Source organism: Podarcis vaucheri, assembly GCF_965113315.1.
Source record: "Podarcis vaucheri genome assembly, chromosome: 18".
Classification (NCBI taxonomy): Eukaryota; Metazoa; Chordata; class Lepidosauria; order Squamata; family Lacertidae; genus Podarcis; species Podarcis vaucheri.
This window is the reverse complement of record NC_138756.1, coordinates 3,432,334-3,447,517: the sequence shown is the minus strand read 5'-3', so window position 1 is coordinate 3,447,517 and position 15,184 is coordinate 3,432,334. Positions and strand designations below refer to the sequence as shown.

At 51.6% G+C, this 15,184-nt stretch overlaps 1 protein-coding gene and 1 long non-coding RNA gene across 2 annotated transcripts in view; both read left to right on the top strand.

Annotated features, from left to right (window-relative positions):
- LOC309523108 overlaps positions 1-15,184 on the top strand; it is a 152,692-nt gene that overhangs the window by 19,364 nt on the left and 118,144 nt on the right. The window lies entirely within an intron of this gene.
- Positions 1-15,184, top strand: part of COMP (cartilage oligomeric matrix protein) — a 54,319-nt gene that overhangs the window by 1,513 nt on the left and 37,622 nt on the right. Inside the window, exon 2 of the mRNA XM_082206343.1 lies at positions 3,862-3,947. Coding sequence (XP_082062469.1) covers positions 3,862-3,947 — 86 coding nt within the window. The remainder of the gene's footprint in view (positions 1-3,861; positions 3,948-15,184) is intronic.

Below are 15,184 nucleotides of genomic sequence, written 5' to 3'. Positions count from 1 at the left end.
ACCCACCCCCAAGTTTAAAAGGCTAGGGCTAGGAGAAGAGGAACATTTTTGCCTAATGTCTAAAGATACGAAGTGAAGGCACCAGGCGGGCCTCCCTGGGGAGAGCATTCCACAAGCAGGGAGCCACCACAGAAAAGGCCCTGTTCTCGTGTTGCCACCCTCCAGACCTCTTGCAGAGGAGGCTCCTCCTAAATATCTTGGAAATTGGACCCAAGTAAGAAGTGTGTTGGTGGGACACGGGTGGCGCTCTGAGTTAAACCACAGAGCCTAGGACTTGCCGATCAGAAGGTCGGCGGTTCGAATCCGATGGGGTGAGCTCCCGTTGCACAGTCCCCTGCTCCTGCCAACCTAGCAGCTCGAAAGCACATCAAAGTGCAAGTAGATAAATAGGTACCGCTCCAGCGGGAAGGTAAACAGCGTTTTTGTGCGCTTCTCTGGTTCGCCAGAAGCGGCTTAGTCCTGCTGGCCACATGACCCAGAAGCTGTACGCCGGCTCCCTCGGCCAATAAAGCGAGATGAGCGCCATAACCCCAGAGTCGGCCACGACTGGACCTAATGGTCAGGGGTCCCTTTACCTTTACCTTAAGAAGTGCGTTCTTGCTTGCCTCATCACAGTTGAGCCATATCAGTGAAAAAACTGACCAGCAGGTATAGTCAGCTCACGGAACTCATTGCCACAAGAACCCACTGGCTGGCTGTGGCTCTCCAGGGTTTCAGACTCTGGGGTCTTTCCCAGCTTGATCTTTAGGTGTCCCCGGGCAACAAGCAAACCTCCCCACTTGCAAGCTGAATTAACGCTTTGTCACTTGACATGGAAAACGAGAAAGGAACATTTAGGGGCTGTATGATTTCCAACAGCAAGACAGGAACACAGGATCCTGCGTGATTCCGGACCGTTTTGAAAAAAGCATCGCCCCAAAAAATAAAAGGGGGAGAATGGGAACACTGAGTGGTGGGGAGGGACAGAATACCAGAAAATAGGCAGAGTGCCCTTATTGAAAATGGGGGGGGGGAGTGTATATGCCCTGAATGGGGGGGGCAGTATTATTAATTTTATATTTGTTTAAAAAGTTTTAAAGATGCTGCTCTCTACCAATAGTTCAGTCAGGGCATGTGAACAGTCCTCAGTTAGGAGGGCTCTTATCGCACCAGGATGGATGAGCAATAATCAATAACGGTCTCTTTAGGAGCACAGTTCACTCCTGGGAAGGGGGGGGGCAGAGCATGCCAGAGACTTTGTCAAGCCCAATGAGCAGCTACGTTTCCGAGCACAATTCAAAGTGTTGGTGCTGACCCGTAAAGCCCTAAACGGCCTCAGTCCAGTATACCTGAAGGAGCGTCTCCATCGCCATCATTCTGCCCGGACGCTGAGGTCCAGCTCTGAGGGCCTTCTGGTGGTTCCCTCATAGCGAGAAGCAAAGCTACAGGGAACCTGGCAGAGGGCCTTCTCGGTGGTGGCGCCCGCCCTGTGGAACGCACTCCCACCAGATGTCAAAGAGAAGAACAACTACCAGACTTTTAGAAGACATCTGAAGGCAGCCCGGTTTAGGGAAACAATTTTAATGTTTAATAGACTATCGTATTTTAATATTGTGTTGGAAGCCGTCCAGAGTGGCTGGGGAAACCCAGCCAGATGGGTGGGGTATAAATAAATTATTATTATTATTATTATTAACAACAACAACACAGATGCAGGTAGGAGGTCTTAGAGGGGCAAGGCTTTGGTGGAGAGTGAGTAGATCAAAATGTTGGTGCCACTACAAAGAAGGCCCAGCATCCTGGCAGATCAAAATTGAGGGAGGTGGTTTTTGCTAGGGTGGGGGGAAGAGAGGATTAGCTCCTCTTCCCAAAACCAGAATGAAAAGTGGGTCCCCTGAGGCAGCTCCTAGTCCTGGATTTCAATAATAATAATAATAATAATAATAATAATAATAATATTATTTCAAGGGACGCATTTCATACCCTGTCACAACCTGAATTTCATACCCTGTCACACCTCAGTCACAACCTGAAATGGCTGATCTGCAATTGTGGGGGCAAGTCATTTGGTGGAGTTTGGAGAATAGCTCCGGGGGTGTTTTTTTTTGGGGGGGCATATGACCTAACACTGGAAGCTGCAACCTTCTAAAGTCTAAAAAACCTGAGGCTTTGTAAGTTTGAGCAGGAACGGACTTGTGGAACGAGCTTCTGGACAATTTACCTTGCAGGGTGGGGTGGATGAAGAGCTACCGGTTTCCAGGGCTTAATTGGGGTTGGAACAACTTGTGTAACTGCAATTACATTCAGGCGCGCGCACACGCACACACACACACAAAAACAAACACGAGTTAACCCTGAAGTTTTAGCTCCACAGATGTGCACATACCACAAGTTGTATTTTAATCAATTGTTTTTATACCTGGTGTTAGCCGCCCTGAGCCTGGTCTTGGCTGGGGAGGGCGGAGTATAAATAATAATAATAATAATAATAATAATAATAATAATAATAATAATTGTGTCTGATCGTGGGCACCCCAAACTGCCCTGTCTTGTCTTTAAAAAGGACCTTAAGGAGTTGTGGGGAAAGTGCAGAAAAGGGTGACCAAAGTTATCCTGGCTCTATTTGCACCCTGTTGTGGGACAGAGCAGGCACAGGCAAACTCGGCCCTCCAGATGTTTTTGGGACTACAACTCCCATCATCCTTGACCACTGCTTCTGCTAGCTAGGGATGATGGGAGTTGTAGTCCCAAAAACATCTGGAGGGCCGAGTTTGCCTATGCCTGCCGTAGAGCGTGAGGGCTCTTGAACTCAGGGTCGTGTGTTTGAGCCCCAGGTTGGGCAAAAAGAGCCCTGCGTTGCAGGGGGTTGGACTAGATGACCCTCGTGATCCCTTCCAACTCTACAATTCTACGATTCCCTACACAGGAAGCCGCCATTAGCCCATCTAGTGCAGTCTTGTCTGCACTGACTGGCAGCAGCTCTCCCAAGAGGTCAGGCAGGGAGAGATTCCCTGGAGGTGCTGGGTTTGAACCTGCTCTACCCACTAGGCTATAGGCCCTCCCCTTAAAAAAATGGAGGTTTTCGTTTAACGGGGGAAAGTGATTAAGAAGGTACTTGGTTAAATAAAGTATAGATGAAGAAAAAGTGGATAGAAATGTGTGTGTGTGTGTGTGTGTGTGTAATATCCTCTCTCTTGCATAGTATTTCCTCACTTGGGTTCATCCATTTAATCTCAACCAATCCACAAAATGAATTTCACTATGTCACTCAGCAGATAATTTAACTTGTGGAACTCACTGCCACAAGATGTTGCTGCAGCAGCAGCCGGATGGCTTTAAAGTGGGGGGGGGGAGGATTAGATAAGTTCATGGAGAAGGAGAGGTCTATCAATGGCTGTTGGCCAAGGTAGCTAAAATGGAACCTCCCTATTCAGATGCAAGCTACCTGTTGATGGACAGCAACAGCAGCAGTTGATCGGTTGGGGCGGCTGGCTGGACAAAGAGCAGGGAGCAGGGGTTGGGTCTCAGGTGCCACCAAACTGAATTATCTCTGTGAATAGATTAATCAACTAAAACAAAAGTTGATTGAGACTTTAACTGCAAGGGGGCAGATTTTAATTGTAAAAAGAGGGGGGAAAGCTGGTTTTGTTGCTTTACTTTCAGAGAGCGTGACTGAAGATGGCTTCTCTGCTTAACTGGTATACCTTGTTCCCAATTCATGGTTTCTCAGGCAGGCAGCTCCTCTGAGATTTCTAACTGGTCAGATAATTGTGTTCAAAAGGCTGAATATGGGGCTGAGCAGGCGCCTTAGCTCAGAGTCAGCCCCGTGATTCTCTTGCGCCGTGAAGTAACGGGAAAATATCCGATGCATTCTCATTGCAGGCGGAGACCTTTCGCCCCAGATGCTCTCGGAGATGAGGGAGACGAACCAGGTTCTGCGGCAGATCACAGAACTGCTGAAACAGCAGGTAAGGGAGGCGCGATGCCAGCCGCACTCTCCTCCTTTTAAGTTAAAAAGGAGAAAAATATTAAAACACCTGAACCCTACATAGCCATTCCCCACCATCAAATTATGCACTAGTTGTGCACAGACTATTTGTACACCATATCTTTTTTTAATAACAACAACAAGTGCCACTGTATTCTGCTCTGGTCAGACCTCACCTGGAGTACTGTGTCCAGTTCTGGGCACCACAGTTCAAAAAGGACACTGACAAACTGGAACGTGTCCAGAGGAGGGCAACCAAAATGGTCAAAGGCCTGGAAACGATGCCTTATGAGGAACGGCTAAGGGAGCTGGGCATGTTTAGCCTGGAGAAGAGGAGGTTAAGGGGTGATATGATAGCCATGTTCAAATATAGAAAAGGATGTCACATAGAGGAGGGAGAAAGGTTGTTTTCTGCTGCTCCGGAGAAGCGGACACGGAGCAATGGATCCAAACTACAAGAAAGAAGATTCCACCTAAACATTAGGAAGAACTTCCTGACAGTAAGAGCTGTTTGACAGTGGAATTTGCTGCCAAGGAGTGTGGTGGAGTCTCCTACTTTGGAGGTCTTTAAGCAGAGGCTTGACAACCATATGTCAGGAGTGCTCTGATGGTGTTTCCTGCTTGGCAGGGGGTTGGACTCGATGGCCCTTGTGGTCTCTTCCAACTCTAGGATTCTATGATTCTATGAACAATGGTTATTCTTAAGCATATAACAATTATTTCAGTTCCAGGATTCTACTGTTGGTAGAGTAATAATTTGTTTTGCATGGGGTCACCTCTATCCAACCCATTTGCAGTGTTCTCTAGTGCTTGCCAAGCTTTCATAAGGACTAGAAACTTGCAAAGAAACTGCAAGTGGAGGATGCAGGCTGCAGGGCGACGTTTGGTCGGCATCCCAACCCAGATGCCAAATCCTGACTTTAGGTAAAGGTTACCAGATTTTTTTTCAATGAATCCGGGGACACTTTTCAACTTCAATGGATTTTGTATGGGGACTGGTTTGTAAATCCGGGGACCGTCCCTGGGAAATGGAGACGTCTGGTAACCTTCCTTTAGGTGTTACACCTGGGGAAACCTCTTCTGCATTGCATCCACCTAAACTAATGGACTGGAGTAAACCGTGTCCTTTCATTTCAGTGGGTCTGTTTGAGAAAAACCCTGAGAACTGATTCTGTAGCCCTGATTATAATGGACAAGAAGCAATTACCATAGCTGTCAACTTTCAGATTTGAAAATAAGGGATCAGCAGCCTCACCTGTCCCAGGGACAGACTACAGGATATCTAACAATCCAGGATAGCAGCAGGAAGCAGCAGGAAATGGCGCTGGATTAAGGGAATTTCCCGCAAAAAAAGGGAAGGTTGACAGCTATGGCAATTACAATATTGTGACCTGGGAGAACATGGCAAGGATCCCGAACATAAAGAGTGAAAGTCTGGGCCAATCCAAGGCCTCCAAAATCTCCTGAAAGGGAGAGAGGGAGCTTTTAAAAAAATAAATAAAATCTATTGAGGGTCACATTCCCTTGGGGATAATCTGTCAGGGGCTAAAAGTGGACAGGGTCATTCATATATATATATAGTTGTTGTTTAGTTGCTTAGTCGTGTCCGCCTCTTCGTGACCCCCTGGACCAGAGCATGCCAGGCACTCCTGTCTTCCACTGCCCCCCGCAGTTTGGTCAAACTCATGCTGGTAGCTTCGAGAACACTGTCCCACCGTCTTGTCCTCTGTCGTCCCCTTCTCCTTGCGCCCTCCATCTTTCCCAACATCAGGGTCTTTTCCAGGGAGTCTTCTCTTCTCATGAGGTGGCCAAAGTATTGGAGCCTCAGCTTCAGGATCCGTCCTTCCAGTGAGCACTCAGGGCTGATTTCCTTCAGAATGGATAGGTTTGATCTTCTTGCAGTCCACGGGACTCTCAAGAGTCTCCTCCAGCACCATAATTCAAAAGCATCCATTCTTCGGCGATCAGCCTTCTTGATGGTCCAGCTCTCACTTCCATACATCACTACTGGGAAAACCGTAGCTTTAACTATACGGACCTTTGTCGGCAAGGTGATGTCTCTGTTTTTTAAGATACTGTCTAGGTTTGTCATTGCTTTTCTCCTAAGAAGCAGGCATCTTTTAATTTCGTGCTTCTTGGGAGAAAAGCAATGACAAACCTAGACATATTCCTTCCCACCCAACAAGAGAGAGAGACAGAGCACCCCTGATGTGTGAAGAGGACTCCCCCCCCCTCAGCTTCCTTCCATCACTCCATTCATTCCCCCCCCCCCCATGGCACTGGAAATTAGGCTGTGGGTGCACCACAGTTCCCCACCCCTTATTTAGACCAATTAATTTATCCACCCCCAGGACTAGATTATTGGGACAGACCACAGGGCAGGGGCGAGTTTGGGAGGAGGTGCTTTTGCCTTACTTTGCCTTACTTGTCTACTTGTGCCCAGAGCTGCCTTGCTGCACACCCAGCGGAAACAAAATGTTGGGTGGAATTTCCCTCTGGCCCACCCAACAGATCTCTGCTTATGTCCTGCCTCTCCAGTTAGGAGCAAACAAATCTCTAGGGGGAGAAGGAAGGCTAGGTCTCTGATCATCAGATGCCCATTGCAGAAAACCCACAAGTGAGACTCAAGCCCCACTTTCTCAACGGTCCATCTTTGGGCTCCAACCCGTTGGCACTGGCCACCTGCGTTTGGTATTAGCGGGAATGTCAGCATAACAGACTCTCTGTGCCACATAGCAGAGGAGAAGCACATTGGCTTCCCAGAGGGTGTTTTCTCCCAGCATCCTAGGTCCTCCAAGTGCCCCTGTTGTAAACAAAATCTGCCCTTTTTCCCTTATGGAGTATCCAAGAGCCCATATAGAGTCCTTACATAGGTTCCCTATTGGTAGGAGAAAATAACAGAGGCCAACCAGAGAATATGGAGAAGCAAAGCAGCTAGTAAGTTCGATCTTTATTGATCTGTTGCAACAGGGTGCTCCCCTCACACGCAGGAAAGGAGGAGGAACCCAGAACAATGGCGCACAAGGCCTTATATAGACAATTTAAATTCCCTGCCCCGGAGCTCCAGACCACCCCTCCATACATCATACATACATCACAGAAGGGGTGTAACCCAAGACCACCACCCCAGATACATCATACCTACATCATAGAAAAGGCGGTCTGCAACAGAAATCTGAGCGCGTTGTTTATCTCCTGACAGGTTACATGTTAATGCTCACTTGATTGGATACCCTGGGAAGCCTGGCTAGTCTTTCGTAATGATAAATACTTAGTTCCTGGGCCATGTCACAGGCTCACACCCTAGTCATATCTTAAATCTGCCCTTAAGACAGGATTTGTGTGGAAAGAGACAATGGGGAGGTTTCCTGACCCCCCCCCCTTCCTTGCAGGGAAAACATTTGGTCAGTTTGGGAATCAAAATGGTCTCAGGTTGGTCTTCCTGTGCTGATCTATATACGTGTTTGGTTGGTACACTTATGAACAGTAAAGGTAAAGGTGAAGGGACCCCTGACCATTAGGTCCAGTCGCGGATGACTCTGGGGTTGCGGCACTCATCTCGCTTTATTGGCCGAGGGAGCCGACGTACAGCTTCCGGGTCATGTGGCCAGCATGACTAAGCCGCTTCTAGCGAACCAGAGTAGCGCACGGAAACGCCGTTTACCTTTCCACCGGAGTGGTAACTATTTATCTACTTGCACTTTGACGTGCTTTCAAACTGCCAGGTTGGCAGGAGCAAGGACCGAGCAACGGGAGCTCACCCTGTTGCGGGGATTCGCACCACCAATCTTCTGATTGGCAAGTCCTAGGCTCTGTGGTTTAACCCACAGCGCCACCCGCATAATGTTATGAACGTTACCATATATCTAAGACCTCAGAATTCCTATCACACCCCTATTTCCCAGGGACAGTCCTGGATTTACAGAAGCCCTCCCAGTTTATGATTTGATCCCAGAACGTCCCGCTTTCCCTTAGGGCACCCCTGTTCCCACTGGAGAAATGTTGGAGGGCATGCAGCAAGATGGCTGCCCCGATGCTCTGAGGGCGAAGCGTCGTCTGGGGGTCTTCCGCCCTTGGCCATCCAAAGTCTGCTTTGTCCAGCTTCCTCTCTCTTGTGTAACTCCACATTCCAGACGCGCTTTCCCTTCCACCCCCGGCTCCCTGGCCGCCTCTCCCTGCCAGCAAACTGGAAAAGCAGACTGGCCCTCTCTGTGCCAGGACAAACTCTTGCGGAGCCGGGGGGCCTCCGGGGGGAGTCGCCGCCGTGCGTTCCTCTCCGGCCGTCCTTGCCGAGATGAAGTCAGAGCTTCCCCAGGCAGCTCCACTCGCAAGCCTCTCATTAGAGAGCCCACGCCGGGGGCCAGATGGACCTAGCATTCCCGTCCACCAGGGGCCTGTCTTTTCAAAAAGAAAGAAAACCCTTTTATGAAGGAAGGGAGAGTGCTCTTGAACTCAGGACCTGCTTGCAGGCTTCTGGGGGAACAGAAAGCATTGGCCCTCTCCCCATCACTGACCCCCTATTCTCTATTCATGGAGGAAAAGGCTTTAATTTGAATTCAGCCTGATCTTTTATTTCCCTTCCTTTCCCTCCCCTTTTATAAAGATCATCCGATCTGAGACCCCACAGCTAATTCTCCCCTGGTCTCCTCGCTGGCCCAAGTAGGACCAACTCAGCCAGCTAGCCCTGGGGATTATCTAATTGATTTTTGAATTTTATTGTTATTCATGTTTTTATACTGTATTTTATACTGCTGCTTTTATAATTAAGTGTTTTAAATTTGTTGTTATCCGCCCTGAGACCGGTTTTCTGAACCGGGAAGGGCGGGGTATAAATATATTATTATTATTATTATTATTATTATTATTATTATTATTATTATTATTAACAACCACCCCACAAAGTTGGGACAGAACAATATTGAGAGCAAAAAAGTATTATTAATTATTAATTGTTGTTGTTGTTGTTGTTGTTGTTGTTGTTGTTGTTGTTGTTATTATCACAGTGGCCACCAGCCACATTGGCTATATGCGCTGCCTCCGCAGTAGAAGGCAGCGATGTTTTTGAGTACTTATCCCAGGAAACACTGGCCACTGCAAGAACAGTATGCCAGACTTTGGGGCCCCTGTTTGGTCTGATCTGCTCACGTTCTTAAGGCTTTCTGGGGGGGAATCAACATGGGCAAAGTCTTTTGGCCGCTGCTTGCCTCAGTGGCTTGGTAGAGCCTCCAAGGTCAGAGGCAGGCTACCTCTGCACATAGAAGCTTCTGGGGAGGAACAACGAGGTGTGGGCTGTCTGGTCGTATGGCTGGGTTACATAAAAGATTTGGGGTTTACGAGGACAATGAGGTCTGCATAAACTTAGCCATTTCTTTCTTTTTTAACTTTTATTTTATTTTCAATGCAAAATTACAACAAAAATTACAAACATTAAATCAAAAACAAAGCAGTATAAACAAACAAAAGAAAACAAAAAGCAAAAACACACATCTACAAATCAAACCATATCATGGTTCTAATCGTTACGTATGTGTCAGGGGTTCAGGAGCAGAGACGCAGAGAAGGGAGGAAGCAGAGAGCGAGGGGGAGGAATCCGAAGGGAAAATGAGTGATGATGACGACCCGAGATCTCCAAGCCTAAGCAGTGAGTCAGAGGACTCCCAAAAGGGAGCCCCAGTGAGCAGAGCAAGGGGGGGATCCGGGGGGACACCCCAGGAGGAAGGGAACAGAGGAGATTCAGAGAGTAGCAGCTGGAAGTCGGGACCCACGCTCATAACTGAGGGCGGCAGCAGCTGGAAGTCGGGACCCACGCTCAAGACTGAGAGCAGCAGGGAGGAAGGTAGCCAGGCATCGGGTTCCGGAGGCTGTCAGCAGGAGGGAGGGCACGAGTCAGGGGTGGTCACGCCCTCCTCAGAGAGCGAGGCAACGGTTAAGAGGAAAGTAGAGAGTTGGGCGCGCGCGCCAAGTTCAAATGCAGCGGAAGCTGGAGCAGTAAGCAGCCCGGAGAGTGAGCCAGGTCCCAAAGCCCGCCGCAAGGAGGCAGAAGGATCAGGGGGGTCAGCGTCAGAGGAGAGTAGAAGGGAGGAGGCCCAGGGGGGCAGAAGGACCCAGAGACGTAGGGAGAGGCGAAGGAGGTGGAGCAAGGCTAGGGTATTAAGCTGGTGTGCAAGAGGCGGGGACTCAGACGGGTCTTCGCCGACCTAGGGCAGAAGGTGTAGAGCTGCACGCTGCAGTTCGGAAATGAAACCTGTAACTTAATAAAGACTCTTATAAAGTGAACGCTGGCGGACTTGGTCCTATGTGAGCTGGGACTGGGTGGCAGCTCTGACAGTAAGACCCGTCTCTCAAAAGCTTCGGACACCTGATATCTCGCAGCGGAGAGAGAGGCAGCTGGAGGAGGGGATCGGTGTTTGGGAGCAAGCTCACGACGGTTAGCAGAGATGACGGAAGCAGAGAAAGTTGCAGCGCTGCAACAGGCAGTTACCCAATTGAACGCGGAGGTACTGGCATCCAAGAAGAGGGAGGAGGATGCGGCAGCCGCCTACAGAGATCTCCACGCCAGGTTTGAAGCATGGGTTAAACACGGGCAGCCAGGACCCAGACCGGAGGGGGTTGGGTTGGCACGGAGAGCAGGAGGGCTTGTGGCTCACTTCGATGGGAATTTACAACAGTACCCCAATTTTCGAGCAGACGTAATGTGCGCACTGCAACTGCTGGCAAAAGACTTTAGAGATGAGGAAGAGAAAGTGGGGTTCATACTATCCCATTTGCATGGGGATGCTAAAGCGTGGCTACGCAATTTGTGGAGGGATAAAGATCCGGCGCTTCAGAATGCAGATGCCTTTATCAAAGCGATGGATGCGTGTTTTTTGTCTACTATTGATGTGGATCTTGCCCGACGGGAGATTCATGGACTGAAACAAGGGAGGGCAAGCGTCCGGCAGTACCACGCCCGCTTTTTTGCGCTGGTCAGTGCCTTAGAGTGGGACCGGGATTCGCCCCCTGTCAGAGACCTGTTCTGGGAGGGTCTAAGCTCAGCGGTCAAGGATGAAATTGCAAGGGGGGAGAGGCCCCGAAGCACGCAGGAGGTGGTCCAAAGGGCGCTGACTGTGGGGGTGAGGCTGGAAGAACGTCCCTGGTGCAGAGATGAAGGACGTGGAGGGCGCGAAGCAGCGAGAAGTTTCTCTTTCGTTCCAAGAGGAGCAGCGCGTGCGCAATCCACACCTCCGCCAGGAGGGGGAGGGGAACCGATGGAGGTTGGAGGTGCAAGGGCTCAGTCAGCAGCCAGAGCCCTAGCACCAACAGCAGTGAAAGCGAAGCCTCCTAGAGGGAACAGGAAGTGTTACATCTGCGAGGATCCAGGCCATTTGGCGAAAGAGTGTCCCCGGAGGCTCCACAAGCACACTGCAGCCTCAGCAATGGTGACTGCAGCAACGCAGCAAGGAGAACCACAGCAGGGAAACGACGATGTCTGGCTGGAGACAGAGGCACTGGGGCCCAGCCAGACGCATCAGTGAAGCAGTCCCCAGCGATCTTGCAACCCACGGACCCCCTCCCACCCAAACCAGTAGTGCAGCTCACAGCATCTCTCCAGCTACCCGATGGCGTCACTATCGAAGTACCGCTTTCTGTGGATTCTGGAAGCAACGCAGACTTTATAGCGCAGGATTTTGTGGAGCAGCACGCTATACAGCTACTGCCTGCCACTCTGCCCCTGCAAGTCGTCACAGTGGATGGCAGAGAGTTGCTAGGGGGGCAGGTGGTGAAGCAAACGCCACCGATGGTGATGCGCCTTGGCAACCACAGGGAAGTCATCAGTTTTAATGTCACCCAACTGTCGGACACGCCCATTGTGTTGGGCATGAGTTGGCTGGACAGGCACAGTCCGACACTGGCTTGGTACCAGAGACAGCTGATCTTCGGCTCCTCTTATTGCGCAGAACACTGCATCCTGCCCAGACAGGAGGGAGAGGAGGAGGAATCACAACTGCAGTTGGGAACGTTGCAAGCAGTCCCCCACAAATACGCAGACTTTCTGGAGGTCTTCTGCGAGAAAGAGGCTGACAAGCTACCACCGCACAGGCAATATGACTGCAAGATTGACCTCCTACCAGGGGCGACGCTGCCGAAAGGGAAGCTGTATTCCATGTCTGAGGACGAATTACAGGAACTCAAACAGTTCATAGATCACAATTTGCAGCGCGGTTTCATCCGGGAGTCCAGGGCAGTAGGGGGCAGTCCTGTTTTCTTCGTGAAGAAGAAGGACACGCCCCAGAAAAGACTGGTGGTGGATTTTCGCCTCTTAAACAAGATGACCAAGCCTTCTGATTTCCCCATGCCCAGGATTGACGACCTGCTAGCGACGGTGCGCAAGGGACGCGTGTTCACCAAGTTGGACCTGCGAGGTGCGTACAATCTCATCCGCATGAGGGAGGGCGATGAGTGGAAGACAGCCATGTTCACGCCTCTGGGCACCTACGAATACAGAGTGATGCCGTTTGGATTGCAAAACGGTTCTCACTGTTTCCAAGCTTTCATGCATCATGTGTTGGCGGGACTCCTTTACAAGAAGTGCGTCTGCTTTCTGGATGACATCCTGATATTCTCCGACTCGCAGCAAGCCCATGACCAAGATGTTCGGGAGGTGCTGAAGAGGCTGCAGCAGCATAGACTGTACGCCAAACTGGAGAAGTGCCAGTTCGACACGACGGAGGTGGATTTCTTGGGTTACAAGTTGTCGGACAAGGGGCTAGCCATGGACAGCGCCAAGGTTCGTGCGGTGTTGGATTGGAAGAGCCCGCGCAATCGGAAGGAGGTCCAGCGGTTTGTCGGCTTCGCCAACTTCTATCGCAAGTTTATCAAGGGGTTCGCGATGCAGACGGCGGCCATTACGGACACGCTAAGCTCCAAGAAAAAGAAATTCATCTGGACGGAGCAGGCGGAGCAGTCCTTTCAGGCACTCAAGCGTCTCTTCGCGTCGGAAGAGCAACTGCTGCATATCGACCCCAGCAAACCGATGCGGGTAGAGACAGACGCGTCCGATAGAGCAGTGGGAGCTGTCCTGCTGCAAAGGGACCCACAGGGGGTCTGGAGGCCGGGAGCGTTCTACTCCAGAAAGCTCAGCAAGTCGGAGCAGAACTACACCATCTGGGACAGGGAGTTGCTGGCCATTCATGCAGCTTTCAAGGCGTGGAGGCACTTCCTGATCGGCGCCAAGCACACGGTGCAGGTCTGCACGGATCACAAGAATCTGGAGCACTGGCGCACGGCTCAGTTCCTGAACCAGAGGCAGATACGTTGGGCGGAGTTCTTTGCTGACTTCAATTTCCGAATAGAGTACGTCCCAGGCGACACCAACGTCATGGCGGATGCACTGTCCCGCAAACCGCAATACCTCGAAGAGGCGACGCCAGCGGCAGCCATGCACATCTTCGCGCCAACAGCGTGGGCGTGCGCTTCAGCCACAGTAGACCTGGATGCGGTGCGGCGGGCGTTGCAGGACGACTCCTTCGCGCGGGCGAAGATGGCAGAGGTGCACAAGGGCACGGCGAAGGGCGACGAGTTCCAGATACGAGACGGCTTGCTCTTACGTAAAGGGGCCATCTACGTGCCGGGAGACGAACTTCGCGCCAGGGTACTGCAGCAGCTGCACGACGCACCCACGGCCGGGCACTTTGGCACGGAAAAAACGGTGGAATTAGTCGCAAGGGACTTTTGGTGGCCCAGACTGAGAGGGGAAGTCGCGGACTACGTTGCGAGGTGCGACACCTGCCAGAGGGCCAAACCGGTGCACAAACCACCGGCGGGACTGCTGGAACCGCTGCAAACGCCGTTTGAACCGTGGGAGAGAGTGGCCCTGGACTTTGTTACGGATCTACCCAGCTCGAGAGGCAAGACAGCTGTACTAGTGGTGGTGGACTTGTTCACCAAGATGGCACATTTCATTCCGTGTGCGAAGGTGGCCACGGCGGAACAAACCGCCAAACTGTTCATAGATCACGTGTTCAAAGTGCATGGTCTGCCGCGGTCTATCCTGTCCGACCGCGGGCGCCAGTTCGTCTCGAATTTCTGGCAGAAGCTGATGAGTTTTCTAAATGTCAAGGTCGATCTGGCATCAGCAAGACACCCGCAGACCAACGGGCAAGCAGAGAGGGTCAATGCCATCATGCAGCAGTACCTGAGATGCTATGCCAATCAACAACCTGCGACCTGGGTGGATTACCTGCCGCTCGCCGAGTTCGCTTACAACAACACGAAGCACGTGTCCACAGGGGTGACGCCGTTCTTCGCCAACAATGGGAGGAATCCCAGAACCTTCCCGGGACGGGAGAGAGTGGGGGACGGAGAACCACAGACGGCGGACGCGTTCGCGTCAGAGTTGCAGGCGGTACACGATCAACTCAGACGGCAGCTGGAGCTAGCTAAGCACGCCTACAAGGTGCAAGCTGACAAGCACAGGCGGGTTGGCGAAGAGATCCGAGTGGGAGACTGGGTCTGGTTGGCAGCCCACGCAGTGCCGACCAGGTCACTAGCCAAGAAGAAGTTGGGGCACAAGCAAATTGGTCCGTACCAAGTCGAAGCACAGATCAACCCGGTAGCCTTCCGACTGGTGCTGCCGGAGGGTTCCAGAATGCATCCGGTGTTCCACAGGTCGGTGCTCACTCCCTACAAGGCACCTCACAGATTCCAGGAGCCAGGGACGGCACCGAGTCCGTTCCGGGAGCGGACGGAGACGCGAGGGGTGACGCAGCAAGACCCCATCAACGAGGTCACGGAGATTTTGGACTCCAGATGGGGGGAAGAGGGAGTCGAATACCTCCTAGCCAGAGAGGGCACCCGGGCCAGCGCCAATAGCTGGGTGCCAGACTACGCTTTGGAGGAACCCCTGCTCAAGGACGAGTTTCATGCCCTTTTCCCACACAGACCCATGCCAGCGAGCTTCTTCGACGACTGGCTGTTCACGCCCACACTTTCTTCCAGCACGTTCCATGGATTCGACTCGGACGGGGAACCCGCACTGAGCACCCGTTCCCCAGAAGGATCGCCGGCGGGTTCGGCGTCAGACACCTCGTATTGGTGGGACGATCGACCGGAGGAGCAATGGCGCCGGAAGTGGCTGGAGATGCCAGGTCGAGCGACCGACGCAGAGACTGACATGGACGTGTTCGGGGAGGACCTTGGGTTCGAGCACGGCGGTACAGAGATGGAAGCGGAACAGGT